This window comes from Hyperolius riggenbachi, chromosome 3 (assembly GCF_040937935.1).
Source record: "Hyperolius riggenbachi isolate aHypRig1 chromosome 3, aHypRig1.pri, whole genome shotgun sequence".
Classification (NCBI taxonomy): domain Eukaryota; kingdom Metazoa; phylum Chordata; class Amphibia; order Anura; family Hyperoliidae; genus Hyperolius; species Hyperolius riggenbachi.
Genome location: NC_090648.1, coordinates 85,936,238 through 85,964,001, shown reverse-complemented (window position 1 = coordinate 85,964,001; position 27,764 = coordinate 85,936,238). Strand labels below are relative to the sequence as shown.

The window sequence follows — 27,764 nt, the reverse complement described above, 5'->3', positions numbered from 1 at the left end:
AAAGCTGTAATGGCCCATATCAGGAAATATGGCCTGGTCTTTAGGGGGGGTTAGCACTGTGGTCCCCAAGAGGTTACGTTAGTGATTGTCCTATCACTGTTTTGGAGAGTAAAGCAGTCTGCATGGGGCACTGCCTTTGTTGTCTTTCATACATTGCTAGTTACCACCTGTGGAATTTCCTGGGAGTAACGCCTTGATGTTCCTTTGATGATTACCACTGCAATGGGAAGTGTCTTGAACCTATATACAACCTTATAAATGTGGGTTATTGGTATCTGGTAAGCCTCATTTCCTATACTGGTGACGGTGAACGTTTGAGACAGCTTTGGACACTGTTTGGTGGTTTGACATCTAATTTGTAATCCTTTTTATGATTGTGGAGACCTTCACTGTTTTACCTTTGACATATTATATTATGATTGTGATCCCTTCAGAAGTTCATACTAAAACATAACTTTTATTTTATATAAAAATAAAATCACTGTAATATTTTTGTTTGCTGATACATATCAAGGTGGGAATCCAGTATTCAAAGAGAAGTATGTAAACCTGTCACCAGGATTTCTATACTATTACTCAGATTCCTCTACCTTGAATAGATTGATATATTACTTTCTTACATAGAATAAAAGACCCCCCCCACCAGTCCAACATGTTTCAACTCCCTACATGGAGTCGTCGTCAGGGAAAAAGTGCTTAATGCAAGGTTGCTAGTGCATTTAGAAAGAGAAAAGCATTGTATTCACAACAAATAAGAAAAATAATAAACGATAGCAATGTGCTCTCCTACTCAGTCAGCAATGAACTGAGTGCATTCACGGACCAGCTCTGGAAGGGGTGGTACTCATGAATCCCTGGCCCACCCACTTTTAAAGTTTTCCCATTGGTCAAAGCTGCTTTCAATCATTTTTCCTGATTGGCCATTGGTTCACCTATATTTCACCATTATTCCCCAAAAAGTCTCTTTCAGCATGTTCTCATTCGCAAAAAAAATGGTTGAGATTTCCCTTATCACATACACAATATGCTCACCAAACCGCGTTTCATTGTGTTTTCTTAAAAGGTCAAAAGCTGCTTACTGTTTGTTTTTGTGTAGTTTATGTAAATCAGATTTGTGAATGTATATTATATTATGAAAAGGATCATTTTTGTATTTTTGTGTCAATGAAAGTGAATTAAATTTTTGCTACTGCAATATCTTGCCATCAGGCTCAGATTTACATCACAGGAGCCTGTAGGCACAGATGTCACTTGGCACCCCAGACTTCACCCTTCATGTACCTAACCCCCCCCCCCCCCCCCCCCCCGCTGAACCAGACTGTCAGTGTCCTGGCTGGCCCAGCTGTCACCCCTCCCTTAATTTCCCTGCCCGTCATGGGTAGCTACAGGTGCCCCTTAGTATTAGGTACCCAGAACAGCTCCTTCAATATTAAGTAGCTAGTGGTGCCAGTGGTGCTCGGATAATTTCCGTGATCACGGAATAGCCGTGATTCATGAGCACTTTTTTACTATTCGACTTCCAAATCCGAAGCCATGATCGATTCTGGATCACGGAAATTGTCCACGGAAATTCTGTTATTGCAAATATTCAGAAAGTGATCACGGTCGTGATCGCGTCGAAAATCTGTGAATAGGTCGTGATTGGGCGGAAATGGGCAGAATTGACATCCCTGGGCCAATCAGAGGCCCCCAGCCAGGCCCTAGCAACCAATCATAGGAGGGGAGGCTCTGCCCTCCGATCCTGTATATAAAGTGGGGGCCTTTAAAGGAGCTCTATCCTTGCTTGCATCAGCAAGAGCGTTTTCAGTCCTTGCATTGCCTTTATACTGTATCTGATACTTGTATTCAGCTAGCTAGCCAGTGAGTGATTACTTAAAGGACCACTCCCGCGAATCATGTAATTTTTAATAATGCCTCAGTAGATCTATAAGTATATATAAGCCTTGTAGTGTATTTTGTGTGTGTGTGTGTGTGATTCCCCTTTAATTTTTGTTATCCGCATTCCCTCTGCCTCGTTTAGCCTGCGGGTCTGCCAGAGCGGAGTAGTAACAGTGCTGCTCCGCATGCGCAGTAGGCTGCTTCCGGGCTGCAGTAGTCTTCAGAGCGGCTCATTACGCCGCACGTCATCAGAGGCAGACCCGCAGGCTAAACGAGGCAGAGGGAATGCGGCTCATTGCGCAGCAAATTCAGCGCTGTCAGCTGCCTCCCACAAAGCCTGCGGGATGCTGGCGTGCGGCGGGGGTCCTTCTTCTAATGGCAGATGATGAGGGGAAAGATCAGGTGAGCGCGGACATTACAATTTTGTCCGTTGATCAGCCTGGGATAGACCATCTGACTTTTTTTTCCCACACCACCTGTACAAGAATCCCCCTGCAATGTTACTGAACTTAGTAAAATCCGTCAGCGCTATGTACAGGACTGACGTACACAGATTGCAGTCAGATAACAAAAATTAAAGGGAAATCGCACACACACACACACAAAATACACTACAAGGCTTATATATACTTTATAGATCTACTGAGGCATTATTAAAAATTACATGATTTGCGGGAGTGGTCCTTTAAGTTAGTTGTAGTCAGTGCAGTGCTGTGCTTAGTGCAGGCAGGTTCAACTTCACACTGATGCTACTGCTATATTACTGTATACTTGTTAGCTAGCTAAGCCAGCCAGCCAGTGATCAACTTCAGTTAGTTGCAGTCACTGCCACAGTTGTTCAGTCACTAAGTTTAGTCAGTGACCTTGTACTTTGCTACTAGCGTGCAGCCAGTTAGTTTGCTGTGCGTGTAGTGCAACCAGACCACAGCGCTGTCCACTGATTATCGTGTTCTATTTTACTGTATTCAGTATTTTTGTTTTCTGAAAAATCAATAAAAGCCCCCTGTTATATTCTGTCTGTCCCCAGGCCCACACACACCTATTGACTGTAAAAATCAGCACAATTTCACCACCCTGAAATTTTGTGCATAGTATACAACATGTCTGGCAGGGGTCATGGGTGTGGCAGGAGAGGGAGTGCCATTGCCTCCACCACTTCTGGGACTGGTCCACGGCCAGGGAGAGGGTGCAGCAGAGAGTCGTCTATTAGCAGCACAGCCTGGGCCGAGTCCGCTGACGCCGGTGGCACCCATTTTCAGCACCTTGGGTCGCCGTGTGGTCATTCAAGAGATAGACTCACAGGCATTGATGGACATGATGACGGAGGAGCAGCCCATCATTACTCTGCTGTGAGCAGCACTCCCAGCAGCAGCAGCCCCACGCTTGCTGTGACATCCACCTACGGATGGGGGCCATGGATGCATGTAATTTTTTGGGCAGCATTATTGTGCTGTGGTACCACCAGTGAGGTGCCATGGTCATTATGTGCTGCCGCACTGACCGCTTTAGTCCTCATCCTGCTGCCGCTGATGTTCTATTTCACTACTAAAGTCTGCGTTCCCACCGCCAGCGGCCACGGACAACTCTGCTGCAATGTCATTGCTATCGCTGCAAGGAAAAAAAAATTACAAACACCTCTCTGTTTTTGTGGCGTCGGCCACTCATCCTCCTCCAGTGGTATCACCACCACCAAGTGCGATTGGAACTCACCTTCACCTCTGTGATTGCTTAAAGTATATTTTCCTGTTTAAAACCACTTATTACCAATTAATAGCCGCATTTGAAGTGTTGATTTAACTTTAAAATCAATTTTCTCAAATCTAAAAGTGCGTTTTGGATTTTTTTGTTGTTGAAGTTGTAGCCCCTTATCACCTGTATAATCCATACAATTTGGGGGATTGTAGCATCTATGGGGGCCTTGCTATTAGCTAAAATGCTTTTCCGTGATCACGGACGTGAATTTCCGTGATTGCCTCATTCACGGAAAAAATCTGTGTCGAATTTGTGACTATGTTTCAAATCCGGAAATTAATCACGGAATTTCAGGATTTTTTCTCAATCACAGCCGATCAGTCCAATCCGTGATTGGGGATCCGAGCATCTGAGTGGTGCCCTCGACGGAACGGAGATCTGGTTAGTGAAATGCCGAGAGTTGGTAAATCCAGCCCTGCTTGTTGTGATGTCTTGAAGAATCCCAAGTCCTCATAAAATACTGTATTTTTTGGACAATAAGACTCACTTTTTCTCCTCCCAAAATGGGTAATAAAAGTCACTGCGTCTTATAGTCCAAATGCAGGAAGTTACCGACTTGTGAACGTCTGCGAAAGCGAACCTCCAACCCGCTGCAATGTCGGGAACTCCCGGTACTGTACTCATGCAGTGGAGGACATGGGGACAAACGGAGGACACGGGGACACAAATGGGCATAGAGTAGGACACAAGGGGGACACAATGGGGCAAAGAGGACACAAGAAGGGACACATGAAGGACACAAGGGAGACAGGGGTAGACACAGGGAGACATAAGAGGTACAAGGGGACATGAGGTACAAAGGGGGCATAATCCACAAGATGCTCTTCACCATGGATGCACCAGGTTTAGTATATATATTTTTTCCCCTGGTTTTAGTCCTTTAAACCTAGGTGCGTCTTATGGTCAGGAGCCTTTTATAGTCCGAAAAATACGGTACATTGAGCCTCCCATTCTTATGACTGCATATCTCAAGGGACGATTGTACTGAGCTTTTATTTCATGTAACTTATTCTGTAAGGTCCTTCTCATTCTGTGCAACAGGAAATTGCAGTATAAAGCCCAAATTGTGTGGATTGAAGAGTATCTGTGAAACCAAAAAGGGTAATATAACGTGTTCATGCCAAAGCGGATTTAGAGCAGTGTCGCTGAGAGGATTCGAGTACCCACAATGCAATGGTAAATATACTTTCTTCCCAAAATCCGATATCTGTAAATATGAAGTCTTTTTTTGGGGGGAGGGGGGGGGGTAAATGTAAATGCAGATCAAGAACAACAAATAAGGCCCATGGCCCACTAGAGTAATTTTAGCAGCATTTTGGGGTCGCCCATGATCGCAGGGCCTGCAGCATTTTTGGAGTGTTTGCGCTTCATTACAAAGTATCGTAATTGTATCCACACGAAAATAAAAAGATAAAAAATGCAAAAATGAGAAAAGTTAAAAAAGTTAAAAACACAAAAATATGCAGTTGAAATGTTCCAATATCCGTTGCTACTAATTTCATCTTTTTATTTTTGTGTGGATATAACATTTTTAGTAGGTGTGCGCAAGTTGAATGTCTGTGTTAGAGGCGTTTTTTCTTGAGTACAGTACTGTAATGTGTGATGTAGCACCTACCGTATTTTGCAGACTATAAGACGCTCCTGACCATAAGACGCACCTGGGTTTAGAGGACAAAAACCAGGAGAAAAAAATATAAACTAAAGCTGGTGCATCCATGCTGAAGGGGCATCTTGTGGATTATGCCCCCTTTGTACCTCATGCCCCCTTGTACCTCTTGTGTCTCCCATGTGTCCTCCTCTGTCCTCCTTGTGTCCTCCTCTAAGCCCCTCATGTCCTCCTCTACACCGCTTGGTGTCTCCGTGTCCTCCTCTGCATGGGCACAGTACAGGGAGTCCCCAACATTGCGGCGGGTTGGAGGTTCGTATTGGCAGGCGCTCACAAGGCATTTGGACTATAAGACGCAGTGACTTCCCCCCCCCCCCCCACTTTTAGGGGAGAAAAAGTGAGTCTTATAGTCCAAAAAATACAGTATTTGTGTATATTACATTGCTATCTAATTAGACTACAGATTGATTAATAAACAGCTGTTTTTATTGCAGTAGTGTATTGCTGGTCATTTGCATTTAATAGTATTATCAACTTTATTGGTGCATTTCTGTTAGCCAGATACAATGATACCCTTACTACTTATTTATTAATTATTGTATACTAATTGTGCTATTTAATAATCTGCCAGTGGGTAATACCCCCACTAGTGCAGTTCAGATAAAATCCTAATTCTAGAACCCCCAAGTTGAGGGAGGGTCACCCCCAACAATTTGAACTGCTGCTGACTTCAATACCCCTCTGGGCACAGAGATCTTGAATCAATCTATAATGCTCCGGTTTTAGTCCATGGCCAGATGACCAGATGACCAGACGTTCTTCTGAAGAATTTTCTGGTACAGCGCAGAATTCATGACTTTCAATAATATCACATTTTCCAAGTCCCGAGGGACAAAGCTTGCTCACATCGTCACACTATGAAGAGCGTGAATGGCTATTTATATGATGTTCTTACTCTGGAATGCAGTATGAATGGGTCATCAATGCACTCTTGGAGGAGGTTTCATAGTTTTCCCCTGTTAGTAAGTTCCACCGTTGTCCCAAGTCTTCTCCCTTTAGGCTCTCGGTTGTCGAGAGTCTCAGAGATTCACAAATACAGTATGTTAGTGGCCGTTCTAGTCTGATCTACTGTTTTTAAAAAATATTTTCTGTAAATTCCTTTGTATCATGACATAAAGGGGTTGATTCACAAAACTTATCCTATGACTTATCACTCCTTATCTAGCTTATAATGAATGGTTGTGTAGTACGGATAATTACTAGAACATTAGTAGCAAAGAAAATATTCTCATCTTTTTATTTTCAGTTATATTGGGTTTTTTATAACATTGCATCATTCTCTAATATGTGCAGTTTACACAAAATGATTTTGCAGAGCAGCCCAGTGAACTATTGACCTGACTTGTGCAGAAGAAAAAAATATATATACAGTGGGTTGCAAAAGTATTCGGCCCCCTTGAAGTTTTCCACATTTTGTCATATTACTGCCACAAATATGAATCAATTTTACTGGAATTCCACATGAAAGACCAATACAAAGTCGTGTACACATGAGAAGTGGAACGAAAATCATACATGATTCCAAACATTTTTTACAAATAAATAACTGCAAAGTGGTGTGTGCATAATTATTCGGCCCCCTTTGGTCTGAGTGCAGTCAGTTGCCTGTAGACATTGCCTAATGAGTGCTAATGACTAAATAGAGTGCACCTGTGTGTAATCTAATGTCAGTACAAATACAGCTGCTTTGTGACGGCCTCAGAGGTTGTCTACGAGAATATTGGGAGCAACAACACCATGAAATGTAAAGAACACACCAGACAGGTCAGGGATCAAGTTATTGAGAAATTTAAAGCATGCTTAGGCTACTAAAAGATTTCCAAAGCCTTGAACATCCCACGGAGCACTGTGCAAGCGATCATTCAGAAATGGAAGGAATATGGCACAACTGTAAACCTACCAAGACAAAGCCATCCACCTAAACTCACAGGCCGAACAAGGAGAGCGCTGATCAAAAATGCAGTCAAGAGACTCTGGACGAGCTGCAGAGATCTACAGGTCAGGTGGGAGACTCTGTCCATAGGACAACTATTAGTCATGCACTGTGCAAAGTTGGCCTTTATGGAAGAGTGGCAAGAAGAAAGGCATTGTTAACAGAAAAGCATAAGAAGTCCCGTTTGCAGTTTGCCACAAGCCATGTGGGGTCACAGCAACCATGTGGAAGAAGGTGCTCTGGTCAGATGAGATCAAAATGGAACTTTTTGGCCAAAATGCAAAACGCTATGTGTGGCGGAAAACTAACACTGCACATCACTCTGAACACACCATCCCCACTGTCAAATATGGTGGTGGCAGCATCATGCTCTGGGGGTGCTTCTTTTCAACAGGGACAGGGAAGCTGGTCAGAGTTGATGGGAAGATGGATGGAGCCAAATACAGGACAATCTTGGAAGAAAACCTCTTGGAGACTGCAAAAGACTTGAGACTGGGGCGGAGGTTTACCTTCCAGCAGGACAATGACCCTAAACATAAAGCCAGGGCAACAATGGAATGGTTTAAAACAAAACATATCTATGTGTTAGAATGGCCCAGTCAAAGTCCAGATCTAAATCCAATCGAGAATCTGTGGCAAGATCTGAAAACTTCTGTTCACAAACGCTGTCCATCTAATCTGACTGAGCTGGAGCTGTTTTGCGAAGAAGAATGGGCAAGGATTTCAGTCTCTAGATGTGCAAAGCTGGTAGAGACCTACCCTAAAAGACTGGCAGCTGTAATTGCAGCAAAAGGTGGTTCTACAAAGTATTGACTCAGGGGGCTGAATAATTATGCACACCCCACTTTGCAGTTATTTATTTGTAAAAAATGTTTGGAATCATGTAAGGCTTTCATTCCACTTCTCACGTGTACACCACTTTGTATTTGTCTTTTACGTGGAATTCCAATAAAATTGATTCATGTTTGTGGCAGTAATGTGACAAAATGTGGAAAACTTCAAGGGGGCTGAATACTTTTGCAACCCACTGTATGGTAAAATACATGAGGGTGCTTCGTCTCTGGTTCACTTTAAGCAACAGTGAGGTTAGGAGCGGCACACCTTTCCGTGCAAAATCGGGTGCTGAGTCCTGGATGTAAAAGCCAACATCCAATAAATATAGTAAAGTCCAAGAGTGGACTCGCACACCAGCTTCTCAATAGAGCAAAACAAGTGTCGTTTATTGATCCATCATATGTCAAACACAAAGCATGACAATTGTTTCGGGGCCACTACGGGTCCCTTCATCAGATAAGTGCAGACAAAGGTTCACTTTAAGAGTAAATAAATATAGCAGCCTCCACAATCTTCTCACTTCAGTTGTCCTTTAGGCTCTGTTCCCATTTGCAGCTGCAGCCAGCAGGAGCGGACAGTGTAGTGTCAGCTCTGATGCTCTGCTGTGGTCCATCCGGAGCCTGTGGCAGATGTGTTACCACAATAGGCTATATGGGGTAATGCATCCGCCTGCCTAGGATTATCGCGGACTGCACAGCCCAAATACTGCAACAGATCACTACTTAACACACTCCTAACAGAGACTGAGGTATGGGAATGTCCAGGTTAGATATGACTCATGCGATTAGTCCATGCATGCAAAATGAGAAACAAGCTTCTTCTGTGTAGTTACGGTAGTTACTTATACAGCAGGATGGGAGGTTTCTGGGCGGTTTGTGCTCAAGTAAGAGAGTACAGACTCCGAAACTGCCAAGAAAGAACAATTTTGGCCTCAGTCAATCTTGTAATTCCATATCTGGCTGCAAAGTGACTAGCGGCTTGATTCACAAAGCGGTGCTAACTGTTAGCACGCTTGTGAAAAGCCCCTTAGCACGCCTAAACACACATTACACGTGATAAATAGGGCTTGCGCGCAAAGTTCCATGCGCAAAGGCCGGTGCGCGTGAAATACGTGAGTATTCAGCTTAAAGGACACCCGAGGTGACATGTGACATGATGAGATAGACATACAGTATGTATGTATAGTGCCAAGCAGACAAATAACTATGCACTGTTCCTTTTTTCTTTCTCTGCCTGAAAGAGTTAAACATTGGGTATGCAAGGGACAGTTTCTGTCCGGGTCGAACTATAGGGTAACCCTCACTGATAAGGAATTACAGCCATAAAACACTTTCCTGGCAGAAAAAGGCTTCTGGGAGCAGAAAAGAGATAAAAGGCAATAGTTCTTTTTAGCTCTGGCATACTTCAATGAATTGTTATTGTGTTATTGGGAAGAGGCCATGATACAGTCAAAACTTTAAAATAAAATTTAATATAGAATAAACCTGTGGGATAACAAAAAAAATCATTTTTAGGAGAAGGAGGATAGAGACAATTGTTTATTTCATCATATCATTTTTTTTTTTTCACCTCGGATGTCCTTTAAGGATTATTCCTTGGTGTAGCCTCTGTACGTGACGTGAGATGGTAATAGTAAGAATGCTCTCCTCTCTGCAATCCATGCTTCTAACAGACATATGTTTCTACTCTACAGTGAAATGCAGGCAAGAAAATGAATCTCAGTCACAATGCGATACTGATACGGTAAGATTCACAGGGTTTATTCACTTATACCAACATTTTTACACACATATATATATATATATATATATATATATATATATATATATATATATATATATATATATATATATATATATATATATATATATATATATATACAGTATATCCCATTTTCAACAAATATACATTTCTCAATAATATTGATAAATGTTGGCAGTGTCACCAATTTCAGTTGTACAGAAAAAAGACAAACAGTAGTAATTTTACGTTTAAAGGACGACAACACAGTTAAAGCAAACCAGAAGAAAAATTGTGCAGTACGGATAATAAATAGAACATTAGTAGCAAAGAAAAGAGTCTCATATTCTTATTTTCAGTTATATAGCTTTTTTTTTATACCATAGCATCATTCTGTCACAGTTGCAGTTTTAAAAGCACACTCTGTCTTTTAAGCTACAAAACAAAGCAGAAATAGTGACCCTTTCCTGCAGTAAGGACCTATTTCCACTACACGCAGATTCTGGATGCAAAAAATGACTCCAATGAATGCCTACGGGAAATCTGCATCAGAAAAATCGTGTTTTTCGTGGAAACAGGACCATAGGCTTTCATTGGAGTCCGTTTTCCTGCATCCAGAAATTCCGTGTGTAGTGTAAACAGGCCCTAAAACCTTATCTCAAGCTGTCTGTCACTCTTTCTTGGCTGTTGAAGTGCTTCAAAAAACAGGGCTGTATTCTACCCATTGGGTAAAATTGCTCAGAGACGTTCTTTTGCATAGATAACAACTGAAGTTTGTTAACTCTTCCTGTGCTGGAAAACAATGAGACTCTTTGCTACTAATATTTCTTAGCTGTACTACACATACAATTCACTATCTCATAAGTTTATTTTGCTTCAGGTTTGGATACCTGACCTTAAAGGGAACCTCAAGCGAGGAAAATTATTTAAAATAAACACATGATGCAGCTGCAAATAATATTACATACTAACCTCCCCGTCAGTTCCTCTCAGAAGCTCACCATTTTCTTCTTACAGTGATCCCTTCCAGTTCTGACAATATTTTGTCAGAACTGAAATATCCCAGTAACTGTCAGTTATATATCAACAGCTGTCAGTTACAACTGAATGTGCAAGGTAATGTCTATGTTTCCCTATGGCTCAAGTGGGTGATATTACAGTTTAACAGTGTGCTGACCGGGAAGCTGTTATGGAGTAATGGCCATTTTTAAAATGGAGGACGGAGAATTCCATTGCTCACAGTGGACAAATGGGACGCAGGAGCGGAGAAAGAGATTGATGAGTAGACTGCACAGGAGGTAAGTATGACCTGTGTATGGTTATTTTGACTTTTTATTTTCAGTTCAGGTTCTCCTTAAGCCCCATCTACACGATTCTTTGTGCGATTTGATTACGATTCTATTTACGATCTGATTAAATCCGACATGCCCGATCGGGATTCAATTCGATTTGCCATTGTTTTGCAATGGCAAATCGAATTGAATCGAATCCTGATCAGACATGTCGGATTTAATCGGATCGTAAATAGAATTGTAATCGAATCGCACAAAGAATCGTATCGTGTAGATGGGGCTTAGACAAAGCTACTGAAAATAAAGAAAGAGATACGTTCATGCTAGATCCACATACCTCTGTGTGTTGTCCGTTCCTCTCCTTAGTCTCTGTGGTCTCCATAATCACTCATTGAAAAATGTGACTTTTGACTAAATTCAAATATTCAGACAGGAAGAGGCAAGCTTGCGGTGATGTTCCCTCCCATCACCCTCCTATTTCCTCCTCTTAAAGGAAACGTCCAGCAAGTTGAAGGTAATGAAGCTCTACTTACCCGGGTCTTCCTCCAGCCCCTTGCAGCCGACATGTCACACACCGCAGCTCTGATCTCAGTCGCGGGCCCAGGGTCCCCGCCAGTGCAGACGTCGACAAAGCGAGGTTGTCCTCTACTGCGCCTGCGCGAGCTCCGCTGTCAATCAAGAATGGGAGGGTGATAAAAGGAAGCTAAAATTCATGTTTTTCAAGGAGTGACTACGGTGACCAGTAAGAACAAGGAGAGAAATGAACAATGCACAGAGGCATGTGGATCCAGAATGAACACACCTCTGTGCGTAATGCATCTTAGGTAGCTATGCCTCGAGTCAGATGAGATTTAAAGGAGTCATCAAGCAAATACTTAAGTAAATACTTAATGATCCAGAGGCTTCCCCCTCCTGAGGTAAGTATCTTCCGGGGGGGGGGGGGGGGGGGGGGGGGGTTCATTACAGATTCTCTTTGAAGGAGAGGGGGCTTCATCAAACATTTTTGCTGTGCTGTGCTACTTACAGCCAGTGGCGTAGCTAAGGAGCTGTGGGCCCCGATGCAAGTTTTACAATGGGGCCCCTCAGGCACTCTATACATAACAATTTATACGGCGCACCAAAACCTGACAATGGCAACTACAGTGTCAGAGGTGCAAGAAGGGGATGGGGAAGAGCTTGTTAATGTTTACCACTACTCAATGTACATATAGAAGTGATTATTATGAGCACAGGACCAATAGAGAGCTAATACTGTAGTTGAGGGAGGGCCCTTCGGGGCCCCTCTGGCCCAAGGGCCCCGATGCGGTCGCTACCGCTGCACCCCCTATTGCTACGCCCCTGCTTACAGCACTGCTAAGTTCATAGACAGTTAGGGCCACCCATGGCCACTCCCACTTTTTGTCAGTAAATTGTGACATTGTGATATTTTTGTCAGCAAAAAATAATTTGAAAGGTTGGCAGCGCTGACAGGAGCAGCTTCAACTGCTTGTGGAAAAGAGGCCTAAAAGCCCGTTATCCACTACACAATTTTTACATAGATTTTTCTGATGACCAGCGATTTTTTTGCATTTCTGCAATCTTGCGACTCGTGTACAGGCACGCGATTACACAAACGACCTTTGAGGATGTGCGGTGATAACGACCGTCATGGCGGATCGGATCTTTAGGACCCTGACAACTCCTGCGCAAAGTGCCGCAACTGTTTAAAGAGGAACTGTCGCGAAAATCTTAAAATGTAAAACACATACAAATAAGAAGTACATTTTTCCCAGAGTAAAATGAGCCATAAATTACTTTTGTCCTATGTAAGTAGTAGAAATCTGACATTACCGACAGATTTTGAACTAGCCCATCTTCTCATAGGGGGGTTCTCGGGGTTTTCTTTATTTTAAAAGCATTTAGTGAATGGCAGTTGCTCCGTCCAACTGCCAAAATAGTCTGCAGCGAGCAGGGAGGCTGGCCAGCATCTTTGTGTTAATCATTTTCAGGGAATGTCTTTATAAAGAATAAAGGCCATGCTGAAAATCCCCCATGAAGAGATGGACTAGCCCAAAACCTGTCACTTCTGTCAGATTTCTACTACTTACTGTAAGTGACAGCAACATAGGAGAAAAGTAATTTATGGCTAATTTTACTCTAGGAGAAATGTACTTCTTATTTGTATGAGTTTTACATTTTAAGATTTTAGTGACAGTTCCTCTTTAAATTCTTGTTCATGCCAGTCGCGTGCCGTCGCATGCACCAATTGGCAGAAAGATGGATCGGGGAATGCTTACTGTTGAGGGACATCGCTGTGATCCATTTTTCTGTGTTGTAAGTTGAGTATTCAACTTTAGAGACTTTCTCTGTTTTTTTTAATGTTTTGATGTTAGTGTTCTATTGTGTGTTTTGGGACCCCTGCTGGTTTATTCTGGTATTACATTATAGTTTCACTTATTTTCATTATGCAATCATGTTAAAATGTTCATTTTTATTTGCATCTAGTTTCGGTGCCGCATGAATAAGTTTCTTAAGAACTTTATCCCATCTTGTAATAAAGACAGCAGCCCAGATGGCCTGAAATTTAAAGACGTAAGTCAAAAATACGAATCATTTACAAGCAGAACTATTTGGAGGGGTTTTCCACTTCTACTAGTTCCTATACTGTATGTATTTTTCACAAAAATGTGGGATTTCATTAGAAGGGGAACTGCATGAAGTGCCACTGAATAGGAATGATGTTTATATTTATATCTTTACACAAAACTTGAATATTTTTACAATGTTAATTTAGAAATTATTTAGTCGATCTTACCTCAACCAGATTTACACTATTACATTTATCAGTGATGCCAACATCTCTGCTGCTGGCAAAGTGAACCACTGTGTGATGTTTGTTTTTTCATCAGTGTAGTGAGCAGTATAGTCAGTTGATCTCTCAAAGTGCTCTGGGAGGAGAAGGCTGCATCACATCAAGCCCAGACTTAACATCACAGGGAGGGCAGGGCTACACGCCAATATACTTTCTATTTCATGTTAAGACATTGCAGGTTTAGTCAAAAGAAAGTTGTTCAGACTTCGCTCCCTACTGGAGTCGCCGGCAGGAGAACGGAGGGGACCCAGATGACGCAGAGAGATCTCACGGGCTACGGGGGGCTGTTCATTTTTTAGGTCTGTTCAGTGTTCCTTTAAGTAGGTTTTCTTCATCTACTTTTAGGACTTTGAATATCAGATGATTTTTTTAGGTCACACTAAGATGAAAATATAGAAATCCTTGAAGTAGACCTGAAGGAGACAAAAAATAGTCCAATTTGGGTACTCACCTTGGGAGAGGGAAGCCTCTGGATCCTCCACAGACTTCCCTCATTGCCTTTTCAGCGCTGAGACCCCTTTGGTCGCCCCCGGACTGCGCAGGGCCAGACAACTCACGCCTGTGCACCAGCATGGAGTCAGCTCAGCGTGGCAGCTCTGCGATACTGCGCAGACGTACGCAGTGCAGACAAGGTCTGTGGAACTTCGGGAGTTCCAACTTCGGGAGTCCAATAGGCACTGTAGGCTCGTGCCTATAGGTGGCCCATGTGTGAAAGGCGGTTTACTGGCCGGCCAAAGTGCTCAGCAGTTGGCTGATGGTGTAATGGTTAAAGGATACCACAACTGACATGTGGCATAATGAGATAGACATGGGTATGTACAGTGCCTAGCACACAAATAGCTATGCTGTGTTCCTTTTTTTCTTTCTCTGCCTGAAAGAGGTAAATATCAGGTATGTAAGTGGCTGACTCAGTCCTGACTCAGACAGGAAGTGACTACAGTGTGACCTTCACTGATAAGAAATTCCAACTATAAAACACTTTCCTAGAAGAAAATGGCTTCTGAGAGCAAGAAAGAGATAAAAAAGGGGGAAATTCTTATCAGTGAGAGTCACACTGTAGTCACTTCCTGTCTGAGTCAGGACTGAGTCAGCCACTTACATACCTGATATTTACCTCTTTCAGGCAGAGAAAGAAAAAAAGGAACACAGCATAGTTATTTGTGTGCTAGGCACTGTACATACCCATGTCTATCTCATTATGCCACATGTCAGTTGTGGTATCCTTTAAGGGTTCTGCCTCTGACACAGGCGACCAGGGTTCGAATCTCGGCTCTGCCTGTTCAGTAAGCCAGCACTAATTCAGTAGGAGACCTTTGGCAAGTCTCCCTTACACTGCTACTGCCAATAGAGCGTGCCCTAGTGGCTGCTGCTCTGCTCTGGCGCTTTGAGTCCGCAAGGAGAAAAGCGCAATATAAATGTTATTTGTCTTGTCTTGTCTTGTCTCCCCTCCTCCATCTCCCACCCTGGAGAGGGGAGGCTAATTTGTACTGGTTGGGGGAAGAGGGGAAATCGGGGCACATCTGGCTGGCCAGAGGGTGTGGCTTGCGGAGGTGTGTCCTGTGTTAAGGATCGGGTTTAGAGCACCAGAGCTTATGTGCCTATAGGCTCCTGAGCTGTAAATCCGGCCCTGGTCCCAGCGCTGGAATGGAGGGGCAGATTAAGATAGGGAAAGCTTCTGGGGGATCTACAAGCATCTCAGCCCCAACAATGTTTAACCTAATTGTCTGCAAGGTTTACTTTAAAGGATTGACAAATGTTCAAGCACCACTGTGTTATTAGTGACTGAAGGTCAGGTCATATGCTCTACTGTCACAATTTGTTTTGGGGGAAGGGGGAGAAGTGGTAACATATTTATAGCTCTAGTATCTTATGAAGAAAGGAACTGAAGGTCAGCACCTCAACCTTCCATATTTATTCTACACTAGTAAAAAGGCCCGCCCAGTAAAAAACGGGTGCTAGGTCACAGCCTCTAACCCCCAACCCCCCCCCCGCAATGCATCCACATACGCCTCCTGCTTGCTCGTTCCCCACCACTGTCTGCAGTATATGCACACAGGGAGCTGCTTGCTTGGCAGTTGGAAAAAGCTGTTACTTCCCACAATGCAATGAGAACCTCTGTGAACCACACACAGCAAACTGTCAGATCCGGCCCTGTGTCCTAACTGCCCTGGCTGCGCACATGCTCAGTACAAAAAAGCCAGGGACACACAACCATTCAGTTGATGGCGCAGGGACACTTGCATTTTATTGTATAGGATAGCTTGCAATACACATGCAATAGTACATAGTCGTGAGCATAAGTGGCAGATAAGGTGGAATGCACATACTGGTCCTGATGGCAGTCAGTGGGTGGGTGGGTGCAGGGCAAATGTAGCCTGACAGCCGGTTTGCATCGGCAACGCTTCTATGGAGGCTCCGGTATGTGCATTCCACCTTATCTGCCACTTATGCTCACGACTACGTACTATTGCATGAGTATTGCAAGCTATATTGAATAAATATGGAAGATTGCAGTGCTGACCTCCAGTTCCTTCCTTCATAAGATACTAGAGCTAACTCTATTGGTAAGAGCACGCTACACTGGCGCAAGTGAGCTCCTGAACTGTTGTAGTAGCCACCCTCCCGTGATTTATAGCTGCAGTGCCAACAGCTTTCTTTCTTCTGCTATTGTTGAATATATAGCTCTTAACACTTTTTTCTATTCTAAAAGTTCTTGGATCAGTTGGACATGGACAATTCCATCTTTGGGCACCTCAGCAATGACACGGAGCAAAGACTAAACCAAACAGGAGAAATACTGAAACAAGTGGAAGCAACAGTGCAAAATTTGGCTATCCTGCAGCGGAAAGCCCAACGTATCCGAGGAAGGAAGACCATGATCAGTGAGTCTGCTGTGCACATCTCCGTGTAGGGAGCTCATTAATGAGCGCTTCAGATATTCTCCATTTTAACTACCCTTACTTTAAAGAACCCCTTCCCTCCATAGTTCAAGTTCTCTTGTCCGTTGTACAGATCTATGGATAAAGAGCTTACAGTAAAGGCTAAAATCTTTTACCACCTAATTGCAGACAATTAAAACAAAATCAGTCCAGGGTTGCATGAATGTTACTCTCACTGGAGCCTGGAGGGGCTTGGAGATCTCTGGAGATTTGTCAGCATATCGTGAGAGTTGGTACAGTTCAGAGATGGATTTGCTTCTTGATTTGATGTCCTATTTTTACATACACAGGAGAGCCTTGGTTATCAGGTACAGGTAAGGATTCCCTAGTGCCGAATATGTGTCATTTCCGATTGCTTGAGAGTTCTTGAGAAGGCCTTATCATAACACTAGCAACCACGTGCTGCATTCTCTGTACGGCTCCTGGTGCATGCATGTGACCCTATGTGCATCAGATGCACATCAGGAGTCGTACAAGGATGCAGCTCTTGTAAATGGTTTTATTGTTCTGTATAATTAGAGAGTCGCGCCCCCATGTTCCCCGCTAAAAGCCGGTTAGTTGAGACTGGCAGCTGACGGAGTCCCGGATAACCAGAATCCTACTACAATGGTAGGAGGTGCCCAGAAGGGGGTTGAAATAAGCAGAGCTCATGTCTTCTCCACTAGGCACAATGCCAGTTGGCTGAGCATGAACAGCATGAGCTGCCCAGTGTCAGTTTTACATGTGAAAATATTAGGTCTTACGACCGAAACATGGAATTTAAGCGTGAGAGCACCTCGAAGTTTGGGCGCTGCAACAGGCTCTTCGACAAATTTTCGTTTATACTGTGAAATCTTTTAGTTGGAGGTCCCAGCGCCCGAATGGTACAGTATAAACAGTCATTTGTATAGGCGCCTATGGCAGGGACGATGATTTTTGCAGGTTTTTGTTCTGGCTTGGTGGGTAGAGAGCCGGTCGGTTACGGCTATGGGAAGGAGTGTTAAGGTTAGGTGTGGGGAGAAGGTTTTAAGGATAGGCGGGGTAGTAAAGCAATCAAAGTTAGGTGTGGAAGTGGGGGGGGGGGGATAAGGTTAGGTATGATGGGGAGTGTTAAGGTTATGCATGGGGGGGGTTAGGGTTAGGCATCCATAGAGGGATGGTTAGGGAGGGTAAGGCATCGGTAGGAGGATAGTTAGGATTAGGCATCGGCAGGGGTAGTTGTTTGGATTAGGCATGGGGTGTGTGGTTTGGATTAGGCATGGGGTGTGTGGTTTGATTAGGCATGGGGTGTGTGGTTTGGGTTAGGCATGGGGTGCGTGGTTTGGATTAGGCATGGGGTGTGTGGTTTGGATTAGGCATGGGGTGTGTGGTTTGGGTTAGGCATGGGGTGTGTGGTTTGGGTTAGGCATGGGGTGTGTGGTTTGGGTTAGGCATGGGGTGCGTGGTTTGGATTAGGCATGGGGTGTGTGGTTTGGATTAGGCATGGGGTGTGTGGTTTGGGTTAGGCATGGGGTGTGTGGTTTGGGTTAGGCATGGGGTGTGTGGTTTGGGTTAGGCATGGAAGGGAGGGAGGGTTAGGCATCAGTAGAGGGAGGCTCTGTGTAAGAATAGGGTTAGGTTTAGTTGTAGCAAAATATTGGTAACCTTTACCAAAATTTTACAATGGTAATTGTCACAAAAATAGTAGAATATCTTTAAATTTACCAATATTCTACTATCAGCTATACACAGGCACCCAAATTTCCCCACACCTCTATGACATACACCTTGTGACTGCTCCAGTAAATGTTATTGCCATTGGTGAGACTGAGCATGATTTATGTTTTGCAGACATCGGCGTAATAAACAGAACATCAGAAAGCAGAAACATTTCAATGAACAACCATAGAAGTTCAATCATACTGAGCAGTAACGTGGCCTCGGAAAATTCCGGTAAGTCCTGGCAAGACAGCCCGGCCGTTGTTTATATAGCAGGCTTTCTCACCCAGGGTTCCCTGAGGACCCTGCAAGAGTTCCCTGGCATTCTTTTCCTAGAGAGGACTAAGGAGAGCATGTTGGCTAAGCCGGCAGGGTGAGAAATATTTGAAGGGTACCTCCTTGACTCCTGTGTGTCCTTTACACAATATGGGATATATTCAGCAAACAGTGGTAAAATTGCACAGCAAGACAGCACACTTAGGCCTCTTTTCCATGAGTAGCTAAAGGCCATGAACTCAACTCATGTCACCCGTTCACCAGCCGGGTGCTTGCTAGTGTTCAGCACAGACTGTGGACAGGCGTGCTCCCCTTCATGAAGTTGCATCAGACACAACATGAGACGGCAGTGGCGTAACAACAGCCCATGAGGCCCCCCCCTTGAGAAATTGTCATAGGGTTCCCTGGAATCAAAACACCCCCACCCCACAACGCACACCCCTTGCCCCAACATGCATGCAGAATAGCGCAGGGACTAGAGTAATTTTTACCTGCTTCAGTGCTGCTTGATCTGTATAGGCAGATGAACAGGACCAGTTCTAGACTTTTAGCTGCTTTAAGCAAACATTGAGAGGAACCCCCCCCCCCCCCCCTGTCCTGCACCCACACATTTGAAATGCAATAGTTGCCCCACAACACACAGCAATCACCCCACATATAAACTGCAACAGTTGCCTCCACATATCATCACTGGTATCAGTGGGCATTATGAATACAAAAAAAATACCCCAACATGCTGCGTATTATCCCCCAACCAAAGTGCAGTCACCACACCTGGCCATCATTGGTGTTCTGTGGGTAAGTTTGCCTGTTCCTCATCATTCCTGCTCAGTGTGTTCGGAGGATGGGGTAGAGTGACTTAAAGAGGAGCTGTCAGCCATACTAGCTCAGAAAAAAAACACATATGTAAGTACATAAATACTTGCTCTACTTACATAACGTGTATTGCACTGGCCACATTTTGATTTTAGTGATATTTCTATAGTAAAAAAAAAATCCTTCTTAGGATTTTCCACTTTGACTGTGTCTATCTTGAAGCCAATTCTGACTTAATTTCCTCCCTTACTCTGTCTGTATCTTTGCCCGCTCTCCTCCCAGTCTTCAGACACTCTCACCCAGCTCTGCAGTAGAAAGTGTATTGTCTCAGCATGATAAATATTGGCCAATCAGAGAGGAACAGAGGTGTGAGAGGGGAAAACAGGAGGGAAAGAGGCTTCAGCCAATCAGACTGCATTACTTATGTCTGAGGGGAAAGTAAAGAAGAAGAAAAAGAAAACCCAGCATGCCCTGCAACTTCCTTTGTGTGGCAGATGTACCAAATAAGAGCCAGGAAAACCGGGGAATGATGTTTTATGGCGAAGATAAGTAAGAGTGATTTTTAACTTTTGGATTGCCTGATTAGCATCCTTATTACTTGTTTACTAGGTAAAAATAAATAATTGATTTTTGATTCTATGCCTGACAGTTACACTTTAAAGTTACAGAAAGTCAGAAACAGTGACCGTTTTAATACCTCAACATGCAAACTTTATGCAGATCCCAGGATGTTTACACATTGGTAACCAAAGTTTCTAAGAATCAATTAGCACGAGAAAGCAAGAAGTTCAGTTAGATTGACATAGACACAACAGTTAGATTGACAAAGACAAAACACTTATTTCACGCTTTTCTCCTGGCGGACTCAAAGCGCCAGAGCTGCAGCCACTAGGATGTGCTCTATAGGCAGTAGCAGTGTTAGGGAGACTTGCCTAAGGTCTCCTGCTGAATAGGTGCTGGCTTACTGAACAGGCAGAGCCGAGATTCAAACCCTGGTCTCTGATGTCAGAGGCAGAGCCCTTAACCATTACACTATCCAGCCAAACAACAGTTTGTTTGTTTTTTTTCTTTGAACTGAGTGAACCACTAAGCCCTGCAATATCTACATGTATCTGACTACTAATCAGCACTGATCTATATCCCCCAACAATTTCTGATAGCTCCTGCTGTTTATATTTATAGTGGTGCCCATACATTTGTTGATATTTCCTGTTACATATAGTTACATAGTTATTTTGGTTGAAAAAAGACATACGTCCATCGAGTTCAACCAGTATAAAGTACAACACCAGCCTGCTCCCTCACATATCCCTGTTAATCCAGAGGAAGGCGAAAAAACCCTTACAAGGCATGGTCCAATTAGCCCCTAAAGGGAAAAATTCCTTCCCGACTCCAGATGGCAATCAGATAAAATCCCTGGATCAACATCATTAGGCATTACCTAGTAATTGTAGCCATGGATGTCTTTCAACGCAAGGAAAGCATCTAAGCCCCCTTTAAATGCAGGTATAGAGTTTGCCATAACGACTTCCTGTGGCAATGCATTCCACATCTTAATCACTCTTACTGTAAAGAACCCTTTCCTAAATAAATGGCTAAAACGTTTTTCCTCCATGCGCAGATCATGTCCTCTAGTCCTTTGAGAAGGCCTAGGGACAAAAAGCTCATCCGCCAAGGTATTATATTGCCCTCTGATGTATTTATACATGTTAATTAGATCCCCTCTAAGGCGTCTTTTCTCTGATTCCAGGCAGATCCAACCACTCTGATCTCCAGACATGTTATACAGATTGCTTGTACCCTCTTCACGGTGTCCATAGTCAAACAAAATAAGGTCACTAGCCTGTGTGTAAGTCTAAGGAATGGCTTCAGAGGGCTAGCTGAATAAGGGACAGTCTACAAATTTTTTTCAACTCATGACTGTTTTGCCTGTAATTTGCCATGAAATCATCAGAACATTGCTGCAGACTGAGACAGGTGTTTTTTTTTTATGAACCCTGGGGAGCAGGCACAGTGTACATAGTTACATAGTTATTTTGGTTGAAAAAAGACATACGTCCATCGAGTTCAACACCAGCCTGCTCCCTCACATATCCCTGTTGATCCAGAGGACGGCGAAAAAACCCTTACAAGGCATGGTCCAATTAGCCCCTAAAGGGAAAAATTCCTTCCCGACTCCAGATGGCAATCAGATAAAATCCCTGGATCAACATCATTAGGCATTACCTAGTAATTGTAGCCATGGATGTCTTTCAACGCAAGGAAAGCATCTAAGCCCCCTTTAAATGCAGGTATAGAGTTTGCCATAACGACTTCCTGTGGCAATGCATTCCACATCTTAATCACTCCTACTGTAAAGAACCCTTTCCTAAATAAATGGCTAAAACGTTTTTCCTCCATGCGCAGATCATGTCCTCTAGTCCTTTGAGAAGGCCTAGGGACAAAAAGCTCATCTGCCAAGCTATTATATTGCCCTCTGATGTATTTATACATATTAATTAGATCCCCTCTAAGGCGTCTTTTCTCTAGACTAAATAAACCCAGTTTATCTAACCTTTCTTGGTAAGTGAGACCTTCCATCCCACGTATCAATTTTGTTGCTCGTCTCTGCACCTGCTCTAAAACTGCAATATCTTTTTTGTAATGTGGTGCCCAGAACTGAATTCCATATTCCAGATGTGGCCTTACTAAAGAGTTAAACAGGGGCAATATTATGCTAGCATCTCGAGTTTTTATTTCCCTTTTAATGCATCCCCAAAATTTTGTAGGCTTTAGCTACAGCGGCTTGGCATTGAGTACGATTATTTAACTTGTTGTCAATGAGTACTCCTAAGTCCTTCTCCAAGTTTGATGTCCCCAACTGTATCCCATTTATTTTGTATGGTGCTAGACCATTAGAACGCCCAAAATGAATTACTTTACATTTTTCAACATTGAATTTCATCTGCCATGTATGTGCCCATATAGCCATCCTATCCAGATCCTGTTGCAATATGACACTATCTTCCTGAGAGTTGATGATTCTGCACAATTTTGTATCATTTGCAAAAATAGCAACATTGCTCACTACTGCATCTACTAGGTCATTAAAAATAAATTGAAGAGCACTGGACCCAGAACAGACCCCTGTGGTACCCCACTGCTAACAGTCTCCCATTTTGAGTACGATCCATTGACCACAACTCTTTGTTTTCTGTCCATTAGCCAGTTCCCTATCCATGCACACAGACTCTTCCCCAGTCCTTGCATCCTCAACTTTTGCACCAGACTTTTGTGGGGAACAGTGTACAAATTCCAAAGTTTGTATAATTCCTTATCTGTGTGGTGGCACATGCAGTCATTAGAACAATGGTACAGAGAGCAAACAGGTTTTTTTTATGGACCCTTAATTCTTATGGGAGCCTATCAGTTTGCCGCCTCTAGAAAGTGCACTCTGAAATATTTGCCTCAGGTTGCCTCATTGTAGATCTGGCAATGCATATGAACATTTGATGGCAATAAATGTTCAAATAATGGCAAGCTTGCTCCCTCCTTCCTGTTTGACTACATACCTAGCTGCTTTCATGCTTTGAGCACATTTGAGCAATCACGACTTTACTACCTGACAGCTTATCAAGTTCCTCGGTGCAGCATCCATACCTGTGTTACTGCCCTTTCCCTCTGCTTTTCTACAAGTACTGTATATTAATATTGCCTCTTGTGCTATTATCATTTTTATGAGTTTTGGATTCAATATGAGGAGAGTAGTGTATGTCCAACAACTTGAGCTCATCTGCATAACCACTCAGTGTCAGAAATCCAATGCTTCTTATTGTTTTTTTTCCTATACTGAACATCTCCTCTATCCTTTTTTTTTTTTTACTATAGAAACATTCTTTGGATCTGTGGAATATGGGAATCTTTTTGAACTTTTGAAAGATGCTCCACTTCGGGGATTTGACTCACAAAAGGAAAAGAAGGAACTGACGCTTGTCTCTCCCGTAGTCAGTGTTTTCCTTGGATTCAGTGACGCGTCAAATCTCAGTGAGCCTATTCTACTTCAATTTATTGTCGATAGGAAGACGGTAAGACTTCACAGTGGTATGGTTGGTGTTTTGTAGCCTTGTCAAAGCCGGTTCTAGTAACAATGGGGCCTCCATGACAGACACCTCCAAACCAAAAACGTGGGAAGAGGGGCCATTTGTTGCAGCCAAATTTCCCTCAGGTCCCCTAAATCGTCTGTTGTCCCTCTCACCCCACCACCCAGTTTAACTGTGTTCCCTGGGGCCCCTGTAGAATCTTTGGAAGAATAGACTCTCACTGGTTCTGGCGGGCATGCACCTTCACCTTCATCCTTACAGGGGCAGGCAACTTTATCCTTACAGGGGCTCCTCCGTGACCCAACACATGTTATTACGTAATATCATGCCACAGGTCACAGAGAAGATGCAGCCAGAGCTGGATGAAGATGGACTGACAGAGGCGTGCGTCCGACAGGACAGGTGGGACGCTACTTTGCTGAAGACTCTGCAGGGGCCACAGGGAACACAGTTAAGTTGTGGGAGAGACTCCTTGGGGCCCCCTACAGGCTCTGGGATCTTGAGCAATTGCCATGTTTGCCTCTATGGTAGCGCCAACCACGGGCCTTGTGCAAAAGAAAGAGTGGGTCTTATAAGGGAGAAGACAATATAGCTGATCAGGTCCTGATAGGGGAACTCGTTTTTCTAGGGTTGGGTTCCAAAATGGTTCCATAGAACCATTAACAACCCAGAACCATGACTGAAAGAAAGAATCTAGAAGCAAGTACATTTTATGTATAATCAAACATAAATGCACTTAGGGGTAATCATTTATTACCCCAATGTGCATTCATGTCTCATTATAGTGTTCCTCACTTGTATTTCTGGTACCCCTTATTAGCTATTTGATTTATTTCATGCAAGACATTATGAGCACCCGATTTGTCCTCCTACCACTAGGTGCTGTTCATAGGTAGACAGTTATGCACTGCTTAATGTTTTCCATGTTACCTTAGTAGTACCACCTACTGGTAGAAGGGAGAATTTATAGTTGATAACAACACAGGGTGGAGCCACACACACTGAGTCAGGGAGTAGCTGGACAAAACTACTTATGGCACCTTTTCAGATTATATTTCTTAGTGCAAGTCACTGAACTGTTTTATGGTTATTTTCCCAGAAGGTCAAACGCAAGTACAATCATTAATTGACCTTTGAATAATATCTATCTTCTACATAACACTAAACTAGAGGCTTACTAATTATTCAGTCCATAGCAGGCAGTTTCAGTAGGCTTTTCATTGTACTGCACTTCAAGCTCCGAATGCTGCTTCCTGTCACATGATTTCCTCTGTGTGTACCATAGGGTATAGCTTAGAACAGCAGGATAGGGAGGAGACCAGTGTGCTTTTTTGCAAAATTAGCACTACTAGAAGAGGAAGGGAAAGGTCATTATAGGAGTTTAGAACGGATGGTCACCCAGATAAAATATTAATATGAAATTTAGGGTCACGAATCTGTCGGGGTGTGTCACAGAATAATTGTAATTGCTCTTATAACAGTTGATGGCTAGTTTGGGTAACTTATCCAGTGTCTTGCTTTTCAGCATGTTTCAGATGCTGTATCCAAGAAAACAATTTTCTGCACTCCTTCCAATTACAAAATCGATTTCTTTTTTTATATCCATCAAAATACAGCAAAGAACATGGCAGGACCCCTGCCGAGTCCTTAGTCATAGCTGAAGTGACACCTTAATACAAACATTTAAATTTCCATAACCCCTCCCACTTACACTTCACCTGCAATAGGTGTAGTGCTGGTTTTAAAGTGATATTCTCCATGCAGGTGAGAGTTGGAATTCACATTGAATATAGAAAAGAGTAAATACATAAGAACACACAGGTATAAAAAGTGCAAATACTATATAAAAAAACATTAACCACTTAACGTCAGTATATTTACACCCCGCTGGAGGACTGTTCCCGTTCCAAGGGTGTAGCTATACGTATCTCGCCGCGTTGCTGTTTTGCGTGCTCTTGTGCGCACTCCAGCACATTTCTCATCACCGCCCGTTAGTAGACAGATCAGTGAATAAGAACACAGTTCCCATTCACCGATCTAAGTGCCTGTGATCAATCATCACCAGCATCAATGAGATGCCAGTGGTCATTGTCAGAAGTGAAAGTAAAGCATACATGCATTACTTCCTGTAACGCATGTATGTACTATATACTAAGCAGCACACGCTAGGTATAAACTGGGGGGAAGACATCTAGTGGCCAAATAGTAAATTACATCCTAACACATTCAATTCAATAAAAATACATACATCTCCCATTAAAATGAACCTCTTACTTCCCCAAGACTCCTATAGTTACCAAAATAAAACATTTGTATATTTTAAAAAATTACATAAAAAATACATTAATAGTTACCTTAGGGACTCAACTTAAAAAAGTTCAGTCCCTAAGGTAACTATTTATGTTTTTTTTTATTTTTTGTAAATTATTTATTTATTTATTTATTTTTTATTTACTAACTTTCAGGGAGTGTAGGAGGTCAGGGGTTAATTTAAAAAGTAAAAATAAGGTAAAAATAGGTCCTTTATTGAAAAAAAAATGCAGGTGTAATTTAACTATTTGGCCACAAGATTACTATTTGGCCACAAGATGTCCTCGCAGGTGTCTTCCGTATGTGTAGTATTACTACACAAACAGGAAGCACTGCATGGACATCATGTCATGGCATCATGTCACACTTCACCTCGGTTGTCCTTTAACCTCCCTGGTGTTCTATTAAAACCACCAGGGGGCAGCGCAGCACTTTACATTTTTTTTTAATTCATGTAGCTAGCCTAGCGCTAGCTACATGATAGCCGCTGTGCAGCGGCATCCCCTCACCCCCTCCGATCGCCTTGGGCGATCAGCGCAAACAGGAAATCCCGTTCAGAACGGGATTTCCTGTTTGGCTTCCCCCGTCGCCATGGCGACGATCGTCATGGGGTTTGGGGGGGGCGGCGGGCAGCGGCGAATCGGCGCGGAGCGGTGGCGATCGGGAAGTACACGCAGCTAGCAAAGTGCTAGCTGTGTGTACCAAAAAAAATTATGCAAATCTGCCCAGCAAGGCCTAAGAAATCCTCCTGCGCTCAGAACGGGATTTCCTGTTTGGCTTCCCCCGTCGCCATGGCGACGATCGCAAGGGGTTTGGGGGGGGGCGGCGTGGCGCGGCGGGCAGCGGCGAATCGGCACGGAGCGGTGGTGATCTGGAAGTACACGCAGCTAGCAAAGTGCTAGCTGTGTGTACCAAAAAAAAATTATGCAAATCTGCCCAGCAGGGCCTGAGAAATCCTCCTGAGCGGCATAGCCCGACCTGAGGTCGGGCTTACCGCCAGGGAGGTTCAAATATTTCCCTAGTACAATGTATGGCACCAATATTTGGAAATAAAGGTGCATTTTTTTTCAGTTTTGCATCCATCACTAATTAAAAGCCCATATTTTCAAAAATAACAGTATTATAAAAAAAAAAAAAGTTCAGTCCCTAAGGTAACTTATTTTTTTTTAAATTGTCTTTTTTTATACAAAAGTTTTGGGGGGTAACTATGGGAGAGTGTGTGAGGTAAGGGGTTAATTTTAAATGTAAGTGTAGGTCTTTTATTTAAAAAAATGTATGTAGGTGTTATTTTACCATTTGGCCACAAAATGTCCTCGCGCATTACTTTCTTGTGTGTACTATTAGTATGCAAACAGGAAGTAATGCATGGACGTGTTACTTCTGTAATTACAATGACCACAGACATCTCATTGACACAGGAACTTAGATTAATGAATGGGAACTGTGTTCCCATTCATTCATCTTCCCTCTAAAGACTGGCAGCGAGAAAGCACGCGAGAGTGCGCGTTGGCAATAGACTAATATCTATGTCCCTGGTACTTCAGATGAAGGTTCCCAGGGCGTAGATATACTGCATGCTGTCCAGTAAGAAGTTAATTACAGTAACATGTAGTATTTTAAAACTATAATGGCTGAAACTGAGAAATAATGAATTTTTTCCATATTTTGTATTAATCCCATTAAAATGCATTTAGAATAAAATCATTCTTAGCAAAATATAA

The 27,764-nt window shown here is 43.1% G+C and overlaps 1 protein-coding gene across 3 annotated transcripts in view; it reads left to right on the top strand.

The window, feature by feature from the left end:
- Positions 1-27,764, top strand: part of ADGRE5 (adhesion G protein-coupled receptor E5) — a 239,572-nt gene that overhangs the window by 145,552 nt on the left and 66,256 nt on the right. For 2 of the 3 annotated variants that reach the window (XM_068274493.1, XM_068274495.1), the window contains 6 exons: positions 4,672-4,806; positions 9,757-9,806; positions 13,580-13,666; positions 16,657-16,828; positions 18,695-18,796; positions 23,522-23,718. In XM_068274493.1, coding sequence (XP_068130594.1) covers positions 4,672-4,806; positions 9,757-9,806; positions 13,580-13,666; positions 16,657-16,828; positions 18,695-18,796; positions 23,522-23,718 — 743 coding nt within the window. The remainder of the gene's footprint in view (positions 1-4,671; positions 4,807-9,756; positions 9,807-13,579; positions 13,667-16,656; positions 16,829-18,694; positions 18,797-23,521; positions 23,719-27,764) is intronic. The other variant, XM_068274494.1, reaches the window with a different exon arrangement.